This window comes from Zalophus californianus, chromosome 4 (genome assembly GCF_009762305.2).
Source record: "Zalophus californianus isolate mZalCal1 chromosome 4, mZalCal1.pri.v2, whole genome shotgun sequence".
Taxonomy (NCBI): Eukaryota; Metazoa; Chordata; class Mammalia; order Carnivora; family Otariidae; genus Zalophus; species Zalophus californianus.
In genome coordinates, this window is record NC_045598.1 from 26,758,610 (window position 1) to 26,786,477 (window position 27,868).

The 27,868-nt window shown below is 52.7% G+C and overlaps 1 protein-coding gene and 1 long non-coding RNA gene across 8 annotated transcripts in view; one reads left to right on the forward strand and one right to left on the reverse strand.

Moving 5' to 3' along the window:
* The window catches only part of DLGAP3 (DLG associated protein 3), a 63,106-nt gene extending 37,346 nt beyond the window's left edge, over window positions 1–25,760 (reverse strand). The window contains exons 1-4 of one of the 7 annotated variants that reach the window (XM_027600638.2): window positions 22,015–22,061; window positions 21,669–21,777; window positions 4,439–4,521; window positions 1,294–2,416 (exon numbers count right to left, since the gene is read on the reverse strand). In XM_027600638.2, coding sequence (XP_027456439.1) covers window positions 1,294–2,400 — 1,107 coding nt within the window. In that variant the 5' untranslated portion in view covers window positions 2,401–2,416; window positions 4,439–4,521; window positions 21,669–21,777; window positions 22,015–22,061. Of the gene's footprint in view, window positions 1–1,293; window positions 2,452–2,634; window positions 2,694–4,438; window positions 4,522–15,527; window positions 15,553–19,485; window positions 19,513–21,668; window positions 21,778–22,014; window positions 22,062–25,705 lie in introns of those variants that run through there. The other 6 variants (XM_027600368.2, XM_027600302.2, XM_027600502.2 and 3 more) reach the window with 6 other exon arrangements.
* LOC113926030 lies at window positions 22,803–24,218 on the forward strand. Its single transcript, XR_003521164.1, has 3 exons — window positions 22,803–22,894; window positions 23,188–23,430; window positions 24,021–24,218. It is a non-coding gene; the product is annotated as an uncharacterized LOC113926030 (long non-coding RNA).
* Window positions 25,761–27,868: the final 2,108 nt, after the last annotated feature.

Here is a 27,868-nt window from a genome sequence, read left to right on the forward strand (position 1 = left end):
ACCATCCCCGGTGGGTGAGGGTGCCTCCTCGGTGCTCCCATGGCGCCCAGGGCTCTCTCCTATCACAGCCTCATCTCTTTATTCTACCTGCTTCCTTGTCTATCCCACCCCGACCTCTGAGCTCTTCACAAGCAATGTCTGTGGGGTCATCGTTGCATCCACAGTCCCCAAGAAATGCTCCCCGAGTGAACGACTGTGGATTAAATATGTAGCATGTGGGTTTGGGGGACCACTCTAAGTCTGCTGGACTTCCAGAACTTGTATTGACTTTTCCTCCCAAACCTATGGCAGGCCTCAAGAAAGCAAGGCAGGGGGGGCGCCTGGCTGGCTCAGTCAGAAGAGTGTGCAACTCTTGATCTCGGGGTCATGAGTTTGAGCCCCATGTTGGGTGTAGAGATGACTTAAATAAATAAAACTTAAAAAAAAAAAAAGCAAGCTAAGGGGTATAGGAGAGGGGCCGGAGGCAGAGAAGAGGAAGGTTGATGGCGAGAAGCACCCTGACCCCAGCTCAGTAAGGAGACAGAGCAGGGACAGTGTAGGATGGGTAAGGACGCCATAAGCAGAAGGGGTCAGAGCTCCTCACCCCATCTGCAGAAACCGTACAAGTGGGGAGACAGGCTGGGCACAGCACGCCAGCTATCACCTGCACCACCCACTCCCAAGAAGCCCCACCCTGGTGTTGTATCCGGGGCTCAGACCAGTGTGTCCCCAGCCCAGGAAAACCCACAGGACAGGCTCCCAGGGTTTTTCCACGGCCTCATGGCGTCCTACTGCAAGCACCCCAGCATGACAAACCCCAGCAGAGGCACATTCTGGAAATAACTGACCTTCATACTCAAACAGTATCTGGACCACCCAGATCGGAGCAGAAAAGAGGTCTGGAGAAGGCCTAGGGGCAGGAGAACTGCTTTCCAACTGCTGACCTCCAATCTCAAAGGAAGCTACAGCCAGGGAGTGCCACGCTGTCCTGCCCACTGCCTACCCTCAACCTCATTCTGCCTCCGAGCTCATGAGACAGAGGCCGGCACAGCTTGTCCAAGCAGCAGGTCGAAGGGAAGTCTTCCTGGCAGTGACACGCAATGTCAGAATAGAAGGGCCCCTTCATTGTACCAATGGGGAAAGCGAGAAACCAAAAGGGGCTCAAAGTGACACAGTGAGGCAGGGCAGACCCTCCCTGCCTCCAGGCCTCCACCACAGGGACAACTGACTCCCATCCAACCCTTCTGATAGCTCCCTGGGTGACAGCACCGATGAAGGTTGAGGACCCTGTGCCCCACCCCACCAAAGCCTCACCTGCAGATAGTGATAAGTCCTGGCTTTGGCCTTGGCCTCCGGACCCAGGAGCCCCTTGCCTGGCCCGGCCCCTGGGTATCCATCCCGGCCCTGGCTGACCATCATGGTATGCCAGGCACTTCGCTTGACCGATTGTCCATCCAGTGACATGGACATGCCAGTGCAGGCAAGACAGCGGCCTTCCGACCCGCCTGAGCGCCCCTTGAAGCTCAAGTCCCGGTAGGACCCGTCTGGAGCCTCCAGGCAGAAGGGACCCCCAGGCTCCCCAGGGGGCCGCCCACCCGCCAGGAAGCCACTATCGCTGTCCAAGTTGTCATCGGAGCTCCACCAGCCAGCGGCCTTGGACTGGTGCCGCCCGTCCCCCTTGCGGTCCTTGCTCTTGCTCCTCTTGCCATGCCTGGACTGGTGGTGGTGGTGGTGGTGGTGGTGATGGTGGTGGTGGGAGGTGTGGGGGCCTCCAGAGCCCAGGCCAGGGTAGCTGTCTCCTCCAGAGCCACCTCTGCCCTCAGCCTTGGGCCCATTATAGTCCCGCTTCCCTGGGGCCTCCAAAGAGTGGGACTTGGCGAAGAGCTTCTGCACAGAGTGGACCAGGTGCCGGATGCGGCTGGGGCTCTCGCTGCGGGCCTCCGGGGCAGTGCCGGACGCTGGCCCTGGCCCGGGCCCGGCCCCTGCTGGACCTCGCTGGTATGGGAGTGTGTGGAAGCCATCTTGTTGAACGGGCAACTGCTTTTCAAACTGGTCCAGGAGTGCAGAAGGCAGGCGGGGGGCACCCTTGCCCTGAGGGTGGCCCACACAGTCTTCACAGGTGTCGAAGGGGCCCTGGCCGGGGTACATCCTGGGGAAGGTGCTGCTGCCCCCCCCAACCCCGGCCCCCCCTGGCCCTCCCTCGGGGCCTACTGATGGCCCCTCACTCAGGCTCAGGGGCCCTTCAGGAGAAAGGTGTCCCAGGCCAGCTCTCGGGGCACAGAAGCGGGGCTCGGTGGAGAAGGCCTCCCCGGAGCCCAGCAGGTACGGGGCCCTGGCAGCCGGGCCCACGTCCATATGCTGCTGGTCGGCAAAGCGGGCTGGGCGGGGATGGCTACCGCGGTCGCCATGGTAACCCCTCATGGCCTCAGCAAGGGTTCTTCATGGTGTTGGGGGCCAGGCCCCAGGAACCTCCTGGGGAAGTGAGAGAAAAAGGATTCAGAATGAACAACAGGCCACTTCACCTAAAACTCTATTCTTAGATTTTCTGGTATCCCTTTAGGTAATGCGTATCAATTTATTGTGAGTAATAGTACTATCTTTCCCCAAATGAGCTTAAAATGCCTTAAAACAGTCATACTAGACAAAGACACTCACAGAGGGGGCGCCTGGGTGGCTCAGTCGGTTAAGCGTCTGCCTTCGGCTCAGGTCGTGATCCCAGGGTCCTGGGATCGAGCCCCGCATTGGGCTCCCTGCCCGGTGGGGAGCCTGCTTCTCCCTCTCCCTCTGCCTGCTGCTCCCCCTGCTTGTGCTCTCTATCTCTCTGTCAAATAAATAAATAAAATCTAAAAAAAATAAATCTTAAAAAAAAAGATACTCACAAGGGCACAAAATAATGCCATCATTCGTCAAATGCTGCAAATTTGATACTTATTCACAAGATAAAATGCCCTCAGCCAAAAGGGTTTTTAAAAATCCTTAGCTTGGGGCGCCTGGGTGGCTCAGTTGGTTAAGCGTCTGCCTTCGGCTCAGGTCGTGATCCCAGGGTCCTGGGATCGAGCCCCGCATCAGGCTCCCCGCTCGGCAGGAAGTCTGCTTCTCCCTTTCCCACTCCCCCTGCTTGTGTTCCCTCTCTCACTGTCTCTCTCTCTCTGTCAAATAAATAAATAAAATATTTAAAAAATAAAAAATAAATAAAATAAATAAATAAAAATCCTTAGCTTACCAAAAATAAAAGGATAGCCAAGCAGACACACACACACACACACACACACACACACACGTGTATATATATATATATATATTCAAAGAAAGCAGTCATTAGGTGAACTAGCTTTTTAACAAGCTGGCTTTAGGCAAACTGATCCAGAGCCATACGTCTGCCCCAATGCTGTGAAGAGCCAGACCTCAGGGTCACAGCCTCCAGCAGCAGTAACCAAACAGAACACCGGACCCTCATCTACGTATCCACCCCCTCCCCTTCCTTCCACACCCTGTTCCTTCCATCTGGCTGCAGGCTTATTCTCCTCCCTCCCACAAGCCCCCACCCACCCACTCCAGGGCTGAGACAGGAAGGAATAACCTAAGATGACTGCCTCTTCCTCTTCTGGGTTCCAAGTGTTCCCCAGTAAAATTTCCCTTTTTGCCTTTTACCCCCATTGGCCACCCCCATTCCACGGTAGGGGAGTCACCAAGGGAGAAGAAACCATAAAAAAGAGGAATGCTGGCTGTCCAAGGCAGCATCTAAACCCTACACTGCGGGGCGCCTGGGTGGCTCAGTTGTTAAGCGTCTGCCTTCGGCTCAGGTCAGGATCCCAGGGTCCTGGGGTCAAGCCCCACATTGGGCTCCCTGCTCATCGGGAAGCCTGCTTCTCCCTCTCCCTCTCCTGCTCCCCCTGCTTGTGTTCCCTCTTTCGCTATATCTCTTTGTCTGCCAAATAAATAAATAAAATCTTTAAAAAAAAATTAAAAATGAAAAAAATAAATAAACCCTACACTGGGATTGGAACTCAGGAGTTCCTCCCAGGAACAGTGGGCTGGCAGAGCAGGGAGGTGATGGAGAGAAAGCACTGGAACCAGTGCCCCTGGCCCCCATCCCAGGCTTGCCAAGGCTACAAGACAGAGAGGTCAGCTCTCAGCAAGAACTGCCTCCGATCAGGACTCCAGAGCTGCCAGGACAGGAGCTACAGCAGGAGGGGGTGTCAGCAGGAGGGACAGCTCTGAGGAGCTGGCAGACGGTGCCCTCCCTCATCCCAGACCAGGCTCCTGGGCCATCTGCTGACTAGGAAGGGATGACAGCCTCAAAGACTCCAGACAGCAGCACCTCCGAGACCCAGCCTTCCTTCCTCCCCAACCACAACCTCTCCATACCCACTGTTTCAGGCTGCTTCCAGAATAACCCAAGTTATTCTGATTTCAGAACCTCAATCTACTCCCCATCTCCCAGATTCCTACCACTCACCATCCGGGGTTTCCCATCCTCGGTGTCAGGATCCCCACCACCAGACAGAATCCTAACTTCAGAAGGCTCAGGATCACTGGCTCCTGATGGAAAAGAAAAGGGTAGTGAGCAAAGGGAGAAAGAGATTGTCCCAGAGTCCTCAGAGGACCAGTGTCTGGCCTTGACAGTTTCCCTTCCCAACCCCCCAAACCAGGACTGATTGGATCCCCCATGATGCAGAGCCTTTGGACCCCCAGGGAAATGAAGTTGGCTTCATTATGCAAATACATGCAAATGAGCTTACAGGTTGGACTACCTCCAACTGCAGGTGTCTGTGTGATCTGTCCGTGGTGCTGAGCCACTGCAATTTTGTTTTCATTGCCCTCAAATACGATTCCATTCCACAAAATTTGTTGAGCAGCTACCATAAGCAAGACCGAGTGAGAAGTGTATAGAGGTGATTTAAGTGTGGTCTCTGTCATCGAGAGGCTTATACTCTAACCCTGTCCTACACGACAGGGTTATTTTAGGTCCCAGTATTTTTGCACAAGCTGTACCCTCCTCCTAGAATCTCCTTCAACATCTACTCACCTCAACTCTCTCCCCTGGCTAACACTTACTTAGATGAAGCCCCACCTACCCTCAAAGACCTTCTGTACTCTTATTTTGGGTTATGTCTCTCTATTGGGCTTTCATAACACCCTTGGTTCCTCCATGAAAGAAACCATAACACTGCACTGAAATTGTCTGTTTCAGTTTCTGTCTCCCCAACTAGAATGTGGTCTTCTGCAGGGTAGGAACCATATCCTAATTATCTCTGAATCTCCAACACCTAACTCAGGGCTTTGTCCAGAGCAGGCCCTCAATAAATGTTCCCCAAGTAGATGAATAAATGACTGGACTAGAAAGGGGTACCAAAACATTACACTAGTTCAGATGAAAACAAGACCAGACCCAAAAGAGGGAAATTGAGGAGGACTTCCCAGAGAAGAATGCATTCGTGTTGTGAAGCAAGATGGCCATGTATTCCAAAGACAAAGTGGTGGGGGAGAGAGAATTCCCGGAGGAGGAAACAGGAAGCACAAAGGCAGAAGAGGTGGGCAAATAAGGACTTCTTAGGGGGTGGGCTGTGAGAGTTCCAGCAGACATTTAGGGTTCGGCAAATACTGGGACGAGGTGGGGGAGAGAGAGAGTCATGAAGGAAGACGACTCTGAAGTTTGCAGCAGCCGTGACTGGAAGACTAATGATGCCATTATTAGACACAGGGATGTCAGGAAGAAGAGCTAGCTTTGCAGGCATGATTAATAGTAGTGGAAGAGACACAGTCAGACATCAGGAAGAACTTCCTGACCCTGAGGGATGTGAGACAATGAAGGGAATTGTGGAGTCTCCTGGAAATCTTCCATAGAGCAGAGGGTGAGACACGCCCAGTCCCTGGCCCACCCTGTGGCCTGGACTGAAGAAGCTGTTGGTTATCTTGCCTGCAGGGAGCCGGGGGTGACCTCACAGCTTGGCTTTAGACAACAGTTCTTCCCCACTTCCCTTCTCCGGAAGAGCAGAGGTGACTTCAGACCAAGAGGGCCTCACAAGCAGCTGTTGGAAAAGCTCTTGGAAGCATCTCCCTGCTTTGGAGAGAAATTTTGATAGCCTGGTCCTTTGTCCACATCATGGTCCTCCTCCTCTTGCCCTAGGCAGGACCCACGTTTAAGACCCACAGCACAGAAGTCCACTTTGGCCAAAGCCCAGACCATCTCATTTGCTTTGTCTGTGGTCACATCAACCTGGAGTCTCACTCGGAGCTTCCCAATGGTGGACATTCCCAGGCTCCCCCCCCCCGGCCCCCCGCCCCACTCTGCAGCCCCGCCCTGCACAGGGGCTGCTGCCAAGCCTCTGAGCCTCCATCAAGAGCTTATCAAACTTCAGTCTCTTTAGCATCAATCCATGTTCTTCCAGCTCTAGTCTCAAGGGAGACAGGCCCCTGTAATTGCTCCTCTCCAAACGAGCTACCCCCACCTCCCTTACCCATGTCCTATAGGGCAGCACCGTCCAGTGCAAAAAGCACAAGTTCTGAAACCAGAAGGTGTGTGACACTAGACAGGTGACCTAATGGTGCCTGCTCATCTATCTCCCAGGATCTTAATATTAAATGATAAAATATATATGAAGCCATTTTATAAACTCTAAAAATTACACAATATAATCCCTCCTGTGAAGCCTTTATTTTGGATTTCCAAAATCCCCACTGTCCAAATACTAAACTGTAATCAAATACAAATTAACGAGGGAAGGAGATACCCAATTTATGGATTTCCTAAAGAAAAGATTTCATTGATGTAGATTGAATTGTATAGTCTTCCTCCTATATAGTATGGCTTACCACCACATTCTCCTGCTGCCACCCTATTACTAAGTGATCGGAAGCCAAAACGAGCTAGGAGGGGACTCATAATTCCATCCATCACCAAGTCCTATGGATTTTGCTTCCTAAAAATAGATCTGCCCACTTATTTCCATATCCACCAAATCATTGTTGACTGACTAGCTAAAACTCACTCTCAACCTTCTTTCCCCTTTCCCAGCGCCCCCCCCCCCCGTAACTGGAGGCCACACGATTCACTTTTGGCTAATGATATATGCATAAAAATCTGACAGTTTCCGGGAAGTAGTTTGCCTTCATGATGAAAGGGGTGGAGCCTGCTAGTGCCATCCTTCCCCCGCTTTCTTCTAGGCTTGAATACAACCATGATGCCTGGAGCTAAGGTAACTACCTTGCCAACAGGAGAGAAAGACCTAGAGAATCACAGAAACGCTGGTCCTGGAATCATTGAGCCCTGGAACCAACAGAAGCAGTTGCCTTCCTCCGGCCCTAAATGTGGTAAGGAATAAACTCCTCTCTACTTAAACCATTGTGAGCCAGATTTCCTGTATTTGTAAGTAGAGAGCACTGCTAACTAATTCAATTAACTCAGAACACCATCTCCTACCTGAGCATCTGCAAAAGCTCCTAACTGGTCTCCCTGCTTCCTTCCCTACCCGGCTTCCAATCCCAATGGCCACTTGGAAACAGAAATCTGATCATGTCACTTCTCTGTTTAAAACTCATCAATGGCTTATTGATGTTCTTAAGATAAAACACCATAACCTGTCCACCAAGGCCTGCAGGGTCCGGCCCTTCCTACGTTTCCAACAATCCTCTCACGACGTGTTCCCCCTTGCTTCCTCTGCTCCAAACAGGCCAGTCTTTTTGCAGTCCCACGATCCCTCCCATCAGGGACCTGTTCCCCCTGTCCAGAAAGCTTTGCCCGCCCACCTCTGCCTTGTTAACTCCTACACACCCTTCAGATCTCAGCCCCGTTGTTGCTTCCTCAGGGCAGCTTTCTCTGGCCTCCCTGACTAGGTCAGATCTCCCTGCTGTTTGCTCTCAAGGCACTAGGTACCTGTATAGCTCTTATACCCGTTACCATTTTCAATTGGCGAGATTTGGAGATTGTCTGCCTCTCCCACCAGAATGTAAGCTCCATGGAAGTGCAGGAATTTCTGTCCATCTTACCGCATTACCCCAACCCCTAGAATGATGCTTGGCACAGGGCAGGTGTTTGTTGGGTGAATGTAAGCCCTTCACTTATGCCATCTTATATAACTCCCACAACTATTCCAAGGGATAGATACTATCCCCCACTTCCATTTTACAGAAAAAGACACTGAGGCTGACAGAAGCCCAGGTCCCAGAGTTGGTGGCAAAGCCCGAGGTCGCACCCAGGGCTGCCTCACCCCAATGCTTTAGCTTTCCTCTGACCTATGTCGCTAGCCCAGAGAAGCCAACCTTACTAAACCGCCATTCTGAAGTAAACACAGTAATGCCAGTGAATTTGTTCAAAAAAGAAAAGGAAAACAAACAAACAAAACCTCCAGAGCTAACCAGAGTGTGGTTTCGCCTTTTCCCCTGTGCAGTAAGTGCTGAGTCTGTACCAAGTCCAAGGTCAGATAAGTACCGAATAAAGGAAGCTCCCTAAAGCCCTACGACAACTCTGGGGGCTGGTGCTATTTTCCCCATTTTCCTGCACCAAGGCATCTATCTACCATCCCAGGGCAGAGAGGGCCGCCCAGATGGTGAAACTCTGGGCCCAGGGAAGCAGCCTCTTTTGCAATTGCCTGCGCTAGCTGGGAAGTGGGGAGTGGAGGAGTCTGGGAGGGTGCCGTGTATGACAAATTCTCTGATGCAGCTCAAATCTATCTGGGAATGGAAGAACTGGCACGCATGCCGTCACCAAGAAATTACCCAATTTAGCACCAACTACACAATCCAGCAATTAGTTTCTTAAACCGGAACTTGCTGGGGGCTGCCAGGCTGGCGGGGTTGTTGTTACAAATCTCACTGGGAAACCAGCTGTGTAATTCGCCAGGAGGTTGTCACTGCCCCAAGCAATTACCTTCCAGAAAAAGAATGGAACAGGGAGGAAGGAAAAGGGCTGCAGAGGATCGAGTCAGAGTTTTTTCCTCTTCTCTCCCCCAGGGCCCTGCCCAGCCAACTCAGGTGCTTTTCCTTTCTTGAGACCCAGGCAACTCACAAACTCCCTGGATCGAAGCAGTTACCGGTGCAGACTCTGTGGTCAGGCTCTCTGGGTTCAAGTCCCTTTCCACTCACTCGCTAGCTCCGTGTACTTGGGCAGCCAATTCGCCTCTCTTAGCCTATTTTCCCATCTGTAAAATGGCGATGATATTAGAGCCATCAGAAAGGGATTAACAACAATGTGATGGTTAACAAGGTAAAGCATATAAAGCCCTTAGAACTGTACCTGGCACGTGGTGAATGCTTAATAAAAGGAGCTCTCATTATCTGTTTTCCTTTCTTTTTCTTTTTTCTTTCTTTTTCTTTTTTAACTTCCTCCATTGGTTTACAGTGTGACCCTTGTGTGGGTCACTTAATCTCCCCTGGACAACCATATAAGACCAAAGGTATTCTGCTGGGGAAAAGGCGGCAGGTCTTAGTCAAGACTGTCCACGCCTAGGCACCAGGGAACCAGGAGTGTTTGGCAACGGCCAATGTCTCAGAGGCTGACACAAAGCGATGCGGTAGGCAAAGCGAAGATAAAGATTCCAAAAATCAAATATTAGCCAATTCATGCCTTCCCCATGGAGCTGTCTGGGAAAGCTACAAGCTGGACACAGCGGCCCAGATGGCAGCAAAGGGGTACAGTTGCTCTCTTGCTGGGGATCAGCCCCATCTAGTCCCCTCACACGGGAACCTATGAGATCATCCCCATACCACTTCCAACACAGCAGAACTTGTAGCAAGTGAGGTCTGGAACTCATTTTGCTGCTGCAGGCCTGGCCTCCTACAAGCCTGTGGGTGGGCCACGTGTGCTCTTGGAACCCCAAAGTTTCAGGCTTTGCCCACCCATCCCCTTTCCATGTGTCAACCAGAATGGCCAGGACTCTGCCTTGGTTTCCCTGTCCAGTCCTCCCCCACCCCCTGTCCTGACAGCAGCATTTGTGGTGGGGGCTGTACATCCACTATAAAAGGGCTAGCTACTGGGGAGCCTTAACACAAAGCCAAGGACCGGTAGCCCACTGTCCTCTACACAGGGGTGGGCGTTCCTCCCCCGGCTGCCTGCCTCTTCCTGCATCCAGTTTTGCCTGAGCCCCCTTGAACCATTCCACACTGGCTCGGCCCAGCTGCCTTTGGCAGGATCTCTTGTAGCTGGGCTGGTGCCCTTGTCCCTGGCCTCTCTCAACCCCACCACCAGCCCTGTTGCTGAAGACTCAGTATGTCTTGTGCCCAGCCCCTGCCCTTAGGACCCCAGAGAAAAACCCCTACTTCCTCAGAAAATGGAGAAGGCAGGAGGAAAAGAATAGAAGGAGGGAGGCTCAGGGTCTTTTTCATTCACCTTTATTACTTTATTTAATCAACTCTTCCTTGGGGGCTTAGGGTAGGAATTTTACAGAAAACAGGCTTACTGCTCCAAAACACTCGAGACATTTAGGCAGAGCCAAGTCTAAATCCATCTCCTGACCCATTGGACAGTGCTCAGTCTGTGAATAACCCACACTACCTATAATCTCTTTGAAAATCCCACCTCAGGGGGCTTTGCACTTGATGTTCTCTCTGCTGGAACGCTCTGCCCCAGATATTCCCATGGCTTCCTCTGCCTCATCTTTCAGGTCTCAGCTCAGAGAGGCCTTCCCTGACCACTCGCTAACTAAAGTTGAACCCCATCCCCCAGGTACGCTCTACATCACCCTGTTTCATTGTCTTCATAGCACTTATTGCTCTTTGAAATTATCTTCTTTATTACATGTTTATAGTATGTCTTCTGATAGTAGAACATAAGCCCCAGCAGGACATGGACTATGTCTGTCTCATGTGCTGCAGTATTCTGAGTGTCTCGAACAATGCCTGGCATTAATAGGTGCTCAAAAAATATCTATTTGGGGGCACCAGGGTGGCTTAGTCAGTTAAGTGGCCGACTCTTGATTTTGGCTCAGGTCCTGATCTCAGGGTCCAAGGATCAAGCCCCGTGTCAGGCTTCGCACTCAGCAGGGAGTCTGCTTGGGATTCTCTCTCTCCCTCTGCCCCTCCCCCCATTCATGCACACTCTCTCTCTAAAGTAAATAAATAAATCTTTAAAAAATATATATCTATTTGCATGAGTGAAAGTCTTCCCTTGCCACCCTCATCCACTCTTCTCCTGTGCCCAACAGCCCGCAGAAAGGACCTCTACTCCTTTCCCTCTAAAGGCTTTAGAGAGCCCCTGAAGGATTTGGTATTAGAAATCCAGCCTCCAAACCCAGCCTCCACACCCAGCCTGCTCTTTGTACTTATCTAGCCCTTCTCAATTGGGCAGACACAGATGGTTCTTTTCCAGCTGCATCTGGGTCTCTCCAGATGTGCCCCTTTGCACAGTTCAAGGAAGCCTTTGGGGGAAATGGGAAGAAAGGGTGGGGGAAATGACTCTCCCCCCACCCTGCAGAGAAGAATGAGACTCTGGGGAGGGAATCTCAGGGTCTAGGGTCTACCAGCCAGCCCCGAGTAGGTCCCTTCAATCAGATGCTCTGGGCCCCAGCTCCTCTCCCAGCTGGGGCCATAGAGCCAAGAGACACCAGAAGCAAAGTTCAGGCTTCCTCCTCCTTCTCCAGGGGGCTGCCAAAGGCCCTGTGAGACACAATTCAGCCTGATCCCCATCCCCACCTCATGCTCCCTAATTGCAGCCATGGCCAACAGCTTTTGGCCTGCTCTTCCCTTTCTGCCAAGTGAACCAATTCTCAGGCTCTTCTGCCTTGTCATGTCCATGTTCTCCCTCTTGAAGGTCTCCAGAAGCCTTCTTGGGGGCAGTCATCCCTGCCCACTGCTGCAAGGCAGGACTCCCAGGACCAGACTCCTATAGGACCCTCGTCAGGAGCAGCTAGTGAGAGAGAATGTGGGTCTTGAGTTAAACTATTTGGGTTCATGCCCCAAGTCCACCACTTACTAGACATGGGGCTTAAGGGGGCCCTTCATCTCTCCTGAGTTCAGTTTCCTCAACTTCCACATGGGAACAAGAATGGTTCCTTTCTCATCATGATGTCCCAAAAATTAAGATAATGCAGGTAAAATGTCCATCGATGCTATTAACAATAGAGGGGGGAGAACCACAAAAATGTGTGAGGTCTGGAAGCAGGGTCTCTACGAGGGTTTCTCAAATGGCCTTGGGCAGAGGCTGTAGCCATGCCTGACTTGGGTTTGGACCAAAAATGGGTGCTCTGAAAACTCATTTGTTTCATGTTTCATCCGGGACTTTGTTTGCCTGAGCTCCTTCTGAGAACCCCCCGCACCTTGAGAATGCTGAAGATAGCAGAGCAGCCCTGGTGGCCAAAGGTGGTGGCGCCTGAGACAACTAGAGGCCCTTGATTTGCAGGCCCCACCAATCCCTGCAGCCAGGGATGGTGGAATCCCTTCCAGCTGGGATGTGGAAGGAGAAGCCCAGTGACCTTATTGCTGGGTACTGAAAAGACAGTCTTCTGCCTCCAGCTATTATATTGTAGCCTACCTGCATGACCCTGAAAAACTTGTTTATCTGTTTGAGTCTCCATTTGCTAATCTGTAAAATAGGGATAATACCTACCTCCTAAGGTTGTGGCAATGAGAAAATAAGCTGATCTGTCCAAAGCAATGGACACATATGTTTCCATATGTTGGCTTCTCTGGACTTTAGCACCCGAGTGCCTTCTGTTATTTGTATGTGTTTGATGAAATTTGGGCTGCTGCCTCTGCTCTGGCCTCCAGACTTCATCCTACCAGAACCATCAAAGAACAACAGGTAGGATCCCAAGGCCATGGCAAGGGTCCACTGGGCAGCAGCTTCTCAGCCTGGCCAGGCCCCTGGCCTTTCCTACCCTCTGGCCCAGCTGTCTAATGGAGTCCAGAGTTTAGGTCTGCCTCCCAGGTTAGCACACTGTCCTATAAGCAATCTGTGTGAGCTTAGATGGTGGCTGCCTGCATCAGGGCCTGGCTCCTCCTCTGGACCTCTCCTGCAGGGGAGTCACACACAGGGCTAGGCCCCACACGGCCCCATGAAGGCTGGTTGGTTGGCAGACTGCCAGGTTCACAGGGTAACACCTCCCACTCCTCAGCTCTGCCTGATCCAGCCTCCAGGTTGTCTTAGCCTCTGCTGTCCTCTCTAGATTTCTGGGCTTAGCAGGAGCCAGGACCACAGGGGGAGACAGCATGGGAAGAGGAGAGCCTTCTGTATTGTATGGAAGGCCTGTCCTCCCAGCTTTGCCCTCTGAGGTGTTCTTCCAAGAAAACTTACCTATGAGTGGCCCCCCCATCAATCCCAGGACAAAGCAGTCGCGACCTCCTCTTAGGTCCCATACTTCAACACAGTAGGGTAAATTTTGTTTGCAGACCCTGAGCTCCTTGAAAACCGATCCATCTGATCTGTCTCAGCATGGACAAGACCTGGCATACAGTAGGTGCTCAGTAAGTTCAGGATCCGTGATTGAGCCATCAAGAAGGAGTACCCCTCAGCTGGGGCACAGGGAGCAGAGGAGAAACAAGAAGGCAGGAGGGAAATGACTGCGTGCGGCTGGACCAGAACGCCCCAACAGGCAGAGCCGCTCCAGGGTGGTGGGCTCCCTGAAGAACTGGGCGTGTCTTGCCTAGTGAGGCATGCAAGCAGAGATTGGAGGGCTGCTTTGGAGGATGCTATAGAATGGACTCAAGCACCGAACACATTTCAGACAGACAAGCCGTGGTGCCTTTCAACTCCGGAGTCCAAGGCACAGCTCTTTGAATGCCTACAACTAAAAAGCCACGGTATCAAGCGCTTTCATTACACTTCTTCATGGCGCCCTCGCAAACCCTCCTCTGCAGGAGCTACCATTTTTACTTCCATTTTACAGATGAGGAATTGAGGCTTAGAAATGCAAAGAAAACTGCCCAAGATCACCGAGGTGGTGGAAGAGGGATGGGAATCTGGTCTGAGTCCAGGCCCAACATTCTCACCCACGGAGAGACCAAGCCCCAGCAGGTCAAAAGTAGCATGTCTCTCTGACCAGAGTGGTTTGATGAAGCCACCAAGTGGACCCCCGGTGTGCCCTGACTCATCACTCAGCCTCAGAAAACCTCCATCCCTGCCATCCCTCCCGCGCACACAGGCACATGCTGCTTATTCACAGTTTAACATATGTGCTCATCCAAAGTCAGATTACAAAGCCATGCAGATCATCCAACACAACTCACGTGGCATGTCATATATATAGTCATCGTCACATAATGTGCACAGATACACATGAACTTGTTCCCATAAGAGTTCACACACCTCTGCATCTTTATCCAACGGACGTTGATGCTTATACACACAGAAGCTGCACAGATACAAACCTCACATACATGTTCATTCACGTGTTTATCCCCATACAACAAATATACATGTTCATTTCACACCACTCAGGCACCCACATCTGCTCAATGTCATACACCAAATCCTCCCCCAACAAGAACTTTATCCATTGTTCCCAGATCCCGTACTAGGCCCAGGTGAGCAATGATGCTCCCTCCCTCTGGGGTTGGTCAGGCAGCCCTGAAACGGGGAGAAGACTCAGCCTGCCTGTGATGGATGGAATTAATCTATTGAGCTGGAGAAACTAAATAATTAAATCCCTAATCACCCCCCAAGCCAGCCCAGGCCAATATAGCTGAGGGAGGGAGGGGACTCTGAGGCCCAGACCAATATCCTAGAGAGGGGGAGGGGCTTGGGAAGAAAGGCGTAGACAGAACCCTCTAGGAATGTTCTCTGGGAGGAGCTCTAGCAGGCAGGGAGACAGACAGACATGGTTCTCAAGGGCCACAAGCTCTCCCTGTCCATGCTTGAGAAGAGAGCATACCACCATCCACTAATACAGAGCGGTCTTCCTCCAACCCTCCCCAGAGCCTTCCTGCCCCTCCAAGGATGCATCCTGGGAGTGTATGGAGATGGCAGACAGGACACTCAAACTGCCCAGGACTGTGGCTGCCAATGGGCTCCGACCGAAGTGGAGCCGACGTAGGATCCGTAAGGCCCTGGCACACCCCTGCCTCACTCAGAGCAGGCCCCTCCCCAGCCTGGTGCAGATGGCAGGGAAGGACCCCTCCACACAGGTGCACCTGCTTCCCTCAGGAAGTGGGTCCAGCACGTGACTAATAGGCTGAGGATGGGGCAGAGGCCTGGGCAGGGGGGCTCAGGGAAATCAGCCTGGGAGCGGGCCCCAGTCCCATTGGCTGAAAAGTGGGTCATTTTCCTTTTGAAAAATAGTGAGAAAATGGAGAAGTAGGTCGGGCTCTCATCCCCTCAGCCCCAGGCACCATCCCGGACTTGCAGGGTGGGGAGAGAAGAGATCTGCACATGCCACAGCCCCATCTTCCCCAGGACGCTGCCCGGGGAGGCCCCCAGCACAAGAGGCCAAGGTCATCAGCGTTACTCAGGACACCCAAAGGCATGCGCACTCTGAGGCCAGGCCTGGAGCTCAAGCCCCACCCTGCCCTGGGGGCTCTGGGGTGAAAGCAGCTAGGACCGGACCACTGGCAGGGTGGGGGCTCCAGCACGCAGGACCCTGAGGAGCCTCCTCCCATCCTCACGTCTGTCGTGATACCTCCTCTCCTCTCTTCTCCCTTTCCTCTTCGTCCACGTGGGCAGAGTCGTTGCCATGACACCGCGGGCAGGTGGGCGGCTCTGGCGGCAGCTTCGGCCCAACCCCCAAGCTCCGAGCCCAGGTGGGAGGGGAGCGGCGGCAGCGCCCCCGCCCCTCGTCCAGATGGAGGGGAGATGGGCAGAAGGCCCCCAAACACCTAGAACCTGCAAGGGGCTCGAGCCCTGGCCTCTGCGGGATGAGGCTACGCGGACGCAAGCTTGGAGGTCTGGGGGAGGAACCCTCAAAGGATTTCAGGCCTTAACCGCCCCTACCCTAGGTCCGGGAGCGGCACGGGGCGGGGCTGACCCACCACTCCCACTTCTTCCCTTTCTCAGCCGGCCCTCCTCCCAGCTTTCCCCGCGCCCCAAGTCTCTGTCCCTTCCCGCGGGCCGCCGATTGGCCCCGCCTGAGGTCTAACCTCAGTCCCTCACGGTGCTACACGAACGCGAGTCCCCGTGTCTCTTGGGAGAAAGGATAACGGCCAAAGTTGAGACTCTCAAGAGAGATTCCTCCCTTACCCCCAAACCCCCGGCCTGTCCTCTGGAAATCGGGTCCCTTTTCCCTGGGTACCCCCACATACCTGAATTCACATCACAGCCTGGGGGGACCACTCACTCCTGAGCCCATACTTGGCCAAGGCACCCACCCCAAGAGAGAGGACCCAGAATGGAGCAGGGAGAGGAAGAGAGGAGGGAAAATGCTGTCTGAGGAGGCTGCCCTCCCTCCACATCGGGCCTCAGGAAGTCTGGACTGGGCCTCAGCTCAACGGCTCTGAGCACTCCTTTCGGGGTCCGCATGCCTCTGTCCCAGTTCTAAGTCTCCGTGGCTCTGACCTCCTAATACCCCTCCCACTGTTCAGGACGTTGTTCCCGAAGGCAGGAGCCCCGTATGACTGACCCAATGGAGCCAGAGGGACCCCGACACGGCAGCCCTCTGCAACCTGGCTGGCAGGGGTGGGCGTATGCGTGGTGGCGGTGCCAAGATCCAAAAGGAAGGGAGAACGGTCAGCCAAGGTTAGCTGGAGGGTGTCCAGCTTGCCATGGGTGTTCACGACATACGCACTGCATACACACATAAAGACATTTTTACTTTCTTCCTTAGCCTTCTCCAGCTAAGACAATAGATCTGAGTGGCTAAAGTCATAGGTGTGCACATGTGTGCATGAGAGTGCACGCATTCTATCTCCTTTCCTCCACCTCCACTGCCAGTGTTCAACATCGAAGCGGCCCTCATCCTAAGTTCTCACCAAAGCTATTTCGGTGGGTTTCTAACTGATCTCCCTGTCTCGCATCTTGGTCCAACCCCATCTATTCTCACTGGCTGCCAACGTGATCTACCTAAATTGTGTTTATTCAAAAAATATGTATTGAACACCTACTAAAGCCACGCACTCCTCTGGACACAGCAGGTAGAGTAGCAAACACAGCGGATGAAGCTCTCATTCTGAAGAAGTTCATTTTCTAGTACAGAATGTATGTTAGACCGTATAAGATGTATATTCCCTACATACACCCCTGAGCACCACAGTATCTGATCCGCCTTGGGCTCGGCTCACATATATTTAACAATGGAGTGGGCTGAGGGGACAGGAAGACAAGGGGGTATCTAAGGTAGACTGTGGGTGAGGCCTCTCCAAAACAAAAGTGACTTTTGAGCAAAGATGAATAAAGTGAGAGAGCAAATCACATGGGTATCTGGGGGAAAAACCTATGAAGCTGAGGGAAAAATTAGTACAATGGCCTTGAGGTTGGCCTGTGCTTGCCATCTTCGGGGAACCAAAAGGAAGCCCTTGTAGGGGTGGCACCTGAGATCAGGGAGGTCACCGGAAGCCATTTTACACATGGCACTTATGTCACTGAGGCCCCACTAAGCATTATGGATTTCACTCTGAGATGAAAAGCCATTGGAAATGCATGACCTCATCTTAGTCAGGCTGCTTTTGCAGGGGAGAATCTATGGAGGAGGGCCTGGCAATGGTGGGAGTAAGGAGACCATCTGGGACATTTCTTGTCACTGAAACACCTTTTCCTACAGTTGTCCACCTGGGGAACACTTGTTACAACTTCAAGTTGTCGCTCAAAGGCCTCCTCTCCTATGGCTCCTTCACCAAAGCCCTCCCTTCCCCACTCCAGAACTGACCAACGTCTCTATAGGCCTCCACCACCCCAGTGACCACTTACGTCCTCCCACCTTCCTTAACGCTCTCCTTACTTGGTTTCAGGTCTTTCACCTTCCCTAGATTATAAGTTACCTGAGATGAAGGACCATCCCCCAGTGTCCAGCACGGAATGTAGCAGATCACAGGCATAAAATAAACATTGGCTGAATGAATGGATGCATTGGGTGAGGTGCAGGTGGTGGAAAAGGGACTATTTGCAGGCTGTTGTTAACATGTAAGTGGGTGAGTGAGGTGCACATGTATGTGCTCACCAGTTGCAATCGGGCCAGTGTTAGCAGATGCCCACATATTTCTGCACACTCTGTTCATATGTGTATGTTTGTTAGCATGCATGTACATGTTGACAAATCCTTGTGTTGATCTACACATTCCTGTAGATTCGTTCATGTGTGTACATGTTAGAAAGTGCACTTATGTCAAGATAGGCATATGAAAGCATAGACAGGTAACACACACACATACTGCCACATGCCCCACAAATGTGAAGCTCATACACACACTTGGCCCTCTCTAATATCCCTGCTCCCTTCACCCTCTAAGCCCCCCTCGTTCTGCTGGATTCTTAAAATGTCTGTCGTCATGTTAGTGTTTAAGCTCCCATACCCTCTTCCCACATACACTCCTGAGCACCATAGCATCCGATCAGCCTTGGGTTGGGCTCCCTCACTCAGCTGTCTCCAAGGCCTGTATAGGTTTCTCCTCTGCAAATCCCCATCATATGGATGGTAGTGAGGAACAGTTGGGTCCCTGTGAATGAGAATTTGAGACACCCCAGGAGGCTGCTTTCTGGAGAAGAGCCACAGGCATCAGGGGGGATCAAATTCAAGTGTGTGGGAAAACAACTTTTGGACAGCCCCAGTGTTCAGTCAGAATCTCTCTCTCTCTCGTTCTTTCTCTCTGTCACATTTATTCATATGACCCAGCTTATGTAGATATATTCACATGCTATTAATTCATGTGTGCACATGTGTCCCCACACACATGCTCACAAGCAAACTTACACTCTCATATATGCATTGTTGGGTGAGCACCCCAACACACACACACACACACACACACACACACACACACACACACACACGGGTTTAATTAAGTCATTGCCTTCAAAATCACATATATACATGGATGCACACATAAAGGTATACATACGTACACCTACATATACATGTCTACACTTCTACACAAAATCATAAATGTGTTTGACACATTCATACAGCATGCTCATGCATATGTGTGTACATACGCGCAGTCACAGACCCACTCACAGGCAGCAATACACATGCATGTGCACCAGAATAGCGGAGCTATCCAGCCCCTCCCCTGGTTTCTGTCCTGCGCACAAAGCCAGGAGTCCATATTCTCTCCAAGGGACATCACAAGTTTGCACTTGCTCTCTTCCCTGCCAGTCTCCCACTTCTCCATTTGGAAAGTTGTTCCTACTATCAATAGGATATCCCCCACTCCTGGACACACCCCATTCCCACCCACTCTCAGGGAAAAAAAAAAAGTCATTCTAAAAATGGTCTGTTATGCCCTTGTCCCATGCCTGTAGTAACCAATATTTCCTCAGACAACCTGGGGGATCAGTTGCAACGAAGCAAGGGCACCTTGGAATGGGTGCACTTTTTCCCCACCCAAGAGGCAGCCCCCACCCCCATCCCCATGTACATATACAAGTTTTTAATTCAAAAAGGGGAAATAAAAAGAAAATATCAAGACCAGAGTTTTTCCTCCCAGTACCTCTGTGTATAGTCCACTGCTCCCAGGCTCCAAAACAGTTATTGGGGCACAGGAGGGAACAGTCAGAAGATTATCTCTGGGCCCTCAAACCTCCTGGGATGCTGCTCTTCTTCCCTAGAGGGCAACTTCATGATGTCCAGTGAACCCCTTCCATCCCAGCCCAAGGACCCTGCCAAAGAGAGGCCAGACCTTAAGGCTTGAAAATGTAACGGTGGTGACCTTGGCTCAAGATAACAAAAGAAGCAAGTATTTAAAAAACAGGAGCTGGGTAGGGAGCAGGGAGGGGAACTGAAGACAACTCCCAGCAGGAAAGTGGCTGCTGGAACATTGGATCATGAATAGCCGGACTCTCCAAGGGGCCAGGGAGAGGGGGGTGGACATCCAGTATTCCATGTGGGGGTGGAGGGGTGACTGCTTCAAGCAGTAGCTACAGCTCCAAAGTAAAATCTTATCAAAGCTGTTATGTAACCAAGGGAGCTGAGTGGAGCACAAACACCTCCCCTCCCCAAACAGGCACCCACACCCACACCCACCACCTCCCAGCACCCACAGCATAGGAAAACTCAGCTCCTCCCAAGTAGCTAGAGAAGAGAAGAATCATCTTGATGAGTTACATTAAAAACATGATGGGTGATGGGCTCCTTATTAACTAAAAGTCACATCTGGGAAAGAATGAACTGGCTCAGTTTGGGGTCCCTAGATACTTCCCCCTTTTCTTGAACTCCCTGCCACACCCAATTTTTGCCCAGCATCATTTGGAAACCCTCTCTGCTCTCCTCTCAAGAAGGATCCCATTTGAATATTTGATTGTGCTCTTGGGGATAGAAGGTGAAGCTGCCATCAACCCTTCCTGCCTGTTGTTCCCCACAGTCTCATCTGCATGTCCTGACATTTGGCTCTCATTCCCCTGGGATGACAAGGGAAGGGACCTGGAGAAATAACTCCTTGCTCAATTCCCTTCAGAGTTACAAAGACAAAGCACAAGAATCCAGAAAATTGAGATGACGCTAGGTTGGTGGGGAAAAGATTTCCAAGGAAGCTGAAGATTAAAACCTAGACCCTATCCCCTAATTTGAGGGGTTTTTCTCTTCCCCGGATCTTCCTCTTTTCCCATTGCCCTGTCTCCAGTAGCCTCTTCCTTTTCTGCTCCATGGCATTGAACAACCCCACCCACTCCTTGAATCCTTTGCTTGGAAATCCTCCTCCCCAATAAAAGTCTCTCCCAAATGCTGCTCTAAGCTGTGGTTGGGGAGGGCAGAGAATGAGACAGGCTTTCGGAATATTTCACTGTCCCCTGTCCTCAATTCCAAAGTATGCTGGGCAGAGGGGTGCCACCTAGTCAGTCAAATTGTCCTGAACTCCTGAGCCCTATCTACCCCAGGCCTAACTAGCAAAACCTAAGCTGTCCTAATCCAGAACTGCCTTGAGCCTGAACTTGTGGGACTCAGTAGGAGAAAAGCTGGTGTCCATACCCCCAATCTTGTTGCACTAAAAACTATCCAGGAGAAGAGAACTTACAGCCACAATATCATCCTCCATTCTTATCCCCACACTAACAGAAAGGTGATTTGGGAAAGGGGAGAGGGAACTGAAACAGGAAAAGAGTTCTTTTTTTCAAATACCACTAATAACTAACTGTGAGGCCTAAAGCCAGAAGGAGGATCCCAGAATCTATCTTTCCATCCAGGGACTCCGTCCTTGTTAAATGGGTCATCTGGGAGAATTTTTCTAGTGAGCCCTCGGCACTGCCTAGTCACATTTCCGTCATCGGGTTCCAATGCAGCCCCATTCAAGACCCAAGACAGTTCCGAAGGAGCAAATCCCTGCCGAGTCCCGTTCAGCACTCGGGACAGCTCCCAGCCACTCTCCGGGCACGACGGCCAGAAACCCAGGATGCCAAAAAGATTTACCTCACCACACACCGGTGCTCTTTAGAACAGAAGCCCCTCTCCCCTGCCCATCCCACGCTCGCTCCCATCCACCGGGAACACCTGGTGTTGCTCCCTTCCCTCTGTGTCCAAGGAGAGAAAAGAAACCCAGACACGAGGCTTCCCTGAGGGAGCCTAGAGAGAGGACCCCACCCACCTCCTTTCAGCCCAGAGCCTCTCAACGCCACTCACAGCTGGTTCTAAAAACCACTTTTCTTTCTTAACCACCACCCCAAAGATAAGAGAAATACTCACGTGGGGGCTCCCAGCCCTGTAGGCAGATGTGGTGGGGGGAGGCAGAGAGAGGTGGCTCCCCACACCCTGATCTGAGCCCCCTTTCTGAAGGAGCCAGCTCCCATCTGGACTGGGGGGAGGAGAGACATGTGGAAGCACTGATTGAGGGGAGGGGAGAAGGGAAAGGGGAGGAGGCAGGAGCGGGGGACTGGAGCGTGGGGGTGTCAGGATGGGGGCAAGGGAATCCTTTTCAATTTCATTCCCTCCCCATGTCTACATCAGCCCTGCAGGCTCAGCCCTTTAATATTTACACATAGGAAGAAGAGAGGATGAGAAAGAACGGAGAGTGATGGGGGGCAGGGGATACCTGAACCCGAAGGACATAGAAGCAGGGCCTTCAGGAGCTAGGAGCTTGAGCCCCCACATCACTCCCAGCCCACTCCCATTCTGAGCTCCTGGCTGGAAGGAGGAAGGAACCCTGGTACCATTCTGTCCCTTTGTTAACAAGACACTTTGAAGCTGCTTCAGAAAAAGATCAGATCCCCACCCACACACCTGGACACCCCCACAAACCCAGATTTCTTGGGTGCCTTATGTGCAGATGGTAGAGGCAGTATTCATGCGCAATCATGTTCTGGTGCTTGGAAGCATGTTTACATGTGGGTTGCTGTGTAAAAGCGCATGAACATGTCAGCTAGCATGTACAGGTCTATACAAGTATGTTTTGGGTGTATTCACATGTAACAGCCCATGCAATCATACACAAACTTATGTAATCAAATGTGCAAATCAGCCCCCAAGAGACCTACCCCTAGCTCTCTAGCTGCAACCCAAGGACAAGGCCATCCACTTCCCCAGACACCCTTATTCGTCAGCCCCTCCCTCACAGCCTCACTTTTTCTTTCTGTGACATGGGGAGAAGGGCTGGTGGGAAGGCATGCTGCATCTGAGCCCAGGGACTTGACAAGTTATTAGCAACAATGAGCTGGCAGCTTGTTACCATAACGATGGTGCCACTGCCTCACCCCAGCTCAAACTCAGACTCCCCAGACAGCAGGAGGCCCACTGAGCCAGCAGTCTTCAGACTGGGGTGGGGAGGGGCAGGTGGGTAAAGAAGGAATCAAGACATAATGCTTGTATAGAGGAGGGTACACATCTGTTCTTCCAACTCCCACTGAGACAAAACATTGAATCCACCAAGTGGGAATAAAATCAAACTCTGGAAAGGTTTCCTGACCATGGAATTGGTAAGACAGTAGAAGGGGTCTGTAGAAGCCCCTCTGGACAAAAGGTGCTGTTGTCATTTGCCTCCTTTATCCCCTCACTCCAAGAACATCTTCTACTGATCTTAGTAGATTAAGACAAAAAAAAAAAAAAAAAAACAAATAGAAGGCCCCTCTTTGAATTTCAGTCTTCCCATCTGTAAAATGGGGACAGTTATCATTTACCCTAGACTTCTGGAAGTTTAATTAGAAAGGGTTAATGGTACTACAGACCCTTCCAAAACCAGAAAATCCCCAGAAGTTTCTCTACCCAACAGGAACCCATGAAATAAGGAATTGTCAGGCCAGCTAGAGGCAAAATGCATCAGAAACTGGGTGGGATGAAGGAAAATGGAGCTCAGCCAGCTCAAGCCCCAACATCAGCTGGAGAGAGATGATGTGAGGTGCCAGGCAGCAGCTGAAAGCAGGCACTGCCACAGAAGAAAGTCTGGGAGTCTGGCCTTCAGCAGCTCCAGCCCCTCACCAGCAGGAATCAAGACAAGCCCATGGCCTACTCGGTGGTGGGTATGGTTATGAATTCCTATCCCCAATAACATCTAGTTCTCTCTTTTAAAAAGGGTCCCAGGTTAAAGGATCTACAACCTTAGGCTTATTGGGCCTTTGATTCTTCTCCTCAAATCCCCTCTTCTCAGCTCTGATGGGCATGGATTGGGGTGGGGGGGAGTTCCAGGAATGGAGAATAACAGGGAGGGTTGGAAAGTTCCTGGGCTAAGACTAGCCAGGAACACACAAGTTTGCTGTGTGACCTTGGGCAAGTCCCCTCCCTTCTGGGCTTCAGTGTCCTCACTTTATAATTAAGAGGTTAGACCAAGTCAATTCTAAGGTTCCTCTCCTATATACAAGCTCACTCCTTGGACGTGAGCCCCCTGGCATAAAATGCAGTGGGCACTGCCTGCTAGATCAGTGGGGCAGTGGGGGTGGGGGCTGCAGGGTTTGTATCTGAGGCTGTTCATCCTATGTTCATGTTCCTTTTAGAAACACCTGCCACCCTAGCCCTCCCAGCTCCCTTTTTAGACCCTGATTCACTGCCAACTCACGAAGCCTCTCTCCCTTCCCTCCCTCCTCTCTTCTCCCCCTCTCTCCCTTTTAGGCCTTGGCAGCTGGGTGCAGAAGTAGCCCCAGAACTCAGGAAATGCTGGGTGGAGATGGAGATCAGTGCCCCCAGGGTCAGACAGAACACACCAGGAGGTACCACTCTTTAACCTTGGCCCAGCCCAACTCTTTGATTCACCCAAAGACCTGGGTTGGAGTCTTTCATGAGAAATGCAATTCACTTCTCAAGCCTCAGCATCCTCATCTGTAAATTGGCATTATATTAAGTTGAACTATGTGAAGTTGCTGGTTTTGTAGGTAAAAAACAAAAACAGTTGAATACTGGCAATTTCATATGGCTTAACCTGGCCTGCTTGCTCCCTGAAGCTACTGGGGGGATAAGAAGAAGGAATTGAGGGTGGAGTATTTTTCAAAAGCCCTGGACAGATACAAGGGCATTGTTTTCTTACTATTATTACTTCAAAGAGCTTTAGCACAGACCCACCTGGAGCCAAGGGACTGAACAAATGACCCAGAACTTGGAAATTTAGGACTTGGAAGTCCCGGAGACAGCCACCTGCTCTGATGACTAACAACAGGACAGAAGCTTCCACCTGGCCTCCTCAGCTCCTGGACTAAAGGGCCCTTGGTGAACATTACTGGGATGACACAAGTTCCTAGGCTCCAAGAAGCAGCACACACACTCCAGCTCACCCCTGGCCCTACTACCACCAGGGGCCCCAGCAGGCAGGAAGGACATGAGTAACATCACAGAGGATAGCCCCTGAGGTAGGTGAAGGTGAGGATCAAGGTAGGGAGTACAATGCAGCTCTTGCCTGAGTTGGGGGTGAGGAGTCACAGGGGAGGAGGGATGATCTGACCTCAGAAAAGTCTGATCTCCCCATCCCTTGCCTCCAGACCACGGCCAGGAACCCCCTGGGGGGGAAGGAGGGACAAAGCCTAGGTGTCAGTGATTCAGAGTGAACCCTGCTCAGATACATTCTCACACAGCCAACACACACACACACACACACAGAAGCCACAGATACCTGGAACCACTCACAGACACAGTCACACTGACACACACACATCCTATTCACACACACACTCACAGAGACATACACAGGCACACACGGTGACAACACACACTCATTCACACACATGTCTACAGATACATACACAGTAACATACTCCACACTCACACTGCATACACCCACTGACACGCACACACTCTCACCCACAATGACACACGCACACACTGCACACACTGGCATACACAATCACCCACAGACCCACACGGTGACACATTCATACACTCATCACAGGCACAGTGACACGCACTCACACTCACACACCTGCAAAGGAAACTTCTCCCCGGATCTCCCCAGCACCATCACTTCCCCCCAAAACCCGACTGGCTAATCCCTCCCAAAACCGAGCCTCCAGCCCCGGCCAGCACCGGGCCGGAGCTGGCGGGCCCCCGCGGCTCTACCCGCGAGAGCCGGTCCGGCTCCGCGTGGTGCCCCCGCCGGTGCTCTGGGTCAGGCCCGCGGCCGCCAGGCCGGGGCGGGGGCGGGGGCGGCGGCGGAGGCCCAGCCCTCCCCCCCCACCCCGGGGCCGGGAGCCGAGGCCACGGGAGCCCGGGGCGTGGGCGGCGCCGGGGCCGCAGCCAGGCCGAGGCTGGGGGGCGCTGCAGAGGGCGCCGCGAGCGCGGCCCCGTCCCCACCCCTCCCCGCGGCTTACCTGGCCCGGCTCGGGCTCCGGCCGGGTTACATGGTGCCGGCGGCCCGGGCCGGGGGCGCTGCGGCGGCGGGCGGGCGCGCAGGGACGGGGCCCGGCACTGCGGAGCCCCCAGCGGAGGGGCCGCGCCGGCTGCGGAGCCCCGAGCGAGCGCCGAGCGGCAGCGGGCGCGGGAGCGGGAGGCGGCCAAGCCACGGAGGCTGGATTTCCCGGGGACCAGGAAGGGGAGGCGGGGGGATCCCGCCCGCGCGCTCCGCCCCCGCCCCCGCCCCCGCGCAGGGCTGCCGAGCCCGGAGCCCGGGAGAGGGAGGGGGACCGAGCTCCCAGCCCCCGCACCGGACCCGGGAGGGCCGAGGTCGCAGCCGGCAGACGGCCGCCGGGGTCTCCGAGGAGCGCCCGCCCGGCTGAGGGACAGCGCTGGGGAGGCCCAGCTCCGGGGTGCGAACCAGCTCCCCTCCCCGGGGACCACCGGGTCCGTGTCCGCCAGACCCAGGAACAGGCACACGGTGTCACGACCACGCACCGCCGGACCTGGGCGCAGGGACCCAAGCCCAGAGGCGGGCGGTTGAGGAGACAGTCGCACAGCCTCACGGGCACGGTCTCGCGCCCACCGAGGCACAGTCACACCCTGAATGTCACACACAGCCCCCCATACAAAGCCCCTTAGGAGGCTCTTCGGGTTTTCCCGGTCAGCTACCCGACTTCGGCTCCTGGCCTGGGTTCAAGGAGCCCCTTCTCTGCCCCAGCCCCTGCCAGGGTGGGGCGCTGTGCCCGGCCTCCGAGCCACAGACCGGAGTCCCCCACCCACAGTCTGCACAGCCCAGGCATTCCCAGTGTGGAGGGAGAACCCCGCTATACCTGCCGACTTTGCTGGGGCCCCCACCCGTACCCACTGTGCCCGCCCACCTCTAGGCCCTGAGCCAGGGGTTGTGCCATGGCGGGGGCGGGGTGGGGAAGGGAAAGGGGACTGTCCGAAGCACAAGCCGGAGGCTGCAGAGCCAGGACACAAGGCTGCAGGAGCCAGGAGAGGCGGAGGAGCGCTGACTGCAGCAGTTCCTGGCTGGAATCCGTCTTGGCGCCCAAAGCGATGCTGTAATGGGGGGGGGGGGCGCCCACAGGGGAAGCCGCAGGGGGAGGGGCTGAAACTGTGGGGGGAGGGGCCGGTCCTGGATTCTGATTTTCCAGGGTGGGTGTGAAGGAACACTGCCTCAGGCACTGAAAGTTGGGGTGGAGAAGAGTGTGCATCCTCAAAGCCCTCTTTCTTCCTCCACCGTTTCTGGTCTTAAAAGCTTTGGGATGGTGAAGTGAGGGCTTGGGAGCCTTGGGAGACCAACTGTCCTTCTCTCCAGGAACAGACCTTTGAAGTAATTATGATTCAACATTCACCCAACAACTCCCTTTTCTCTGTACCCCTTTGGGGTTGCTGGCTCTCTTCCTTGTATAAAGGGGGAAACTGAGGCAGGGAACGTAGAAGTCACAGGCCCAAAAGAGTTAAAGCTGGGAACTAAGCCCTTTCCCCCTTCTCCAGAGAAATGTTTAAAGATGCCACATGCCATAAATGACATAAAGGAGTTTGGGAAGCCCTTCCGCAAGGAAACCTAGAAATCTGGGGGTGGGGGGCCGCAGAATGGTTACCTATCTTGCCCCCACAAGACTGGTTCCATCAAGAATTTTCAATCATGAGCTAAGGTTACAGATCATTTCTAGCCCGGGGACTGGCCAAGAACAGATACGGCTGAAAATAAAATAGAAACTTGGTCCCAGGAACCCGCTTTAGAACTGAAAGAACCATTTTGCTTTCCGTGAAGTGTCAGAACAGCCATCATGTAGGACACCACATTTTCTGAGTTCCAAGATGTACAGTTTGTTAACTATTCTGAAAATGGAACACCTCTTACAATGGATAGGGACATTTAATACGGTTTTCTTTTCTCTTTTCAGCTTTTCAGCTTTTACTTTTCTCTTAAAGCTGTTATCCAAGGGTTGATATGTTTTAGAATTGAGAACATGGTGTAGTTTTCATTTGTTAATTCAACAACCATTTACTGATTAAGAAGAATCAGACAGGCTTACCCTGGGCAGTGTTCTTTCACAGCCATCCAGTGATGTATAAAGGAGAGGGAGATGTAAACCAATAATTTACTCTCAGAGCCAGCTTTGTAGGAG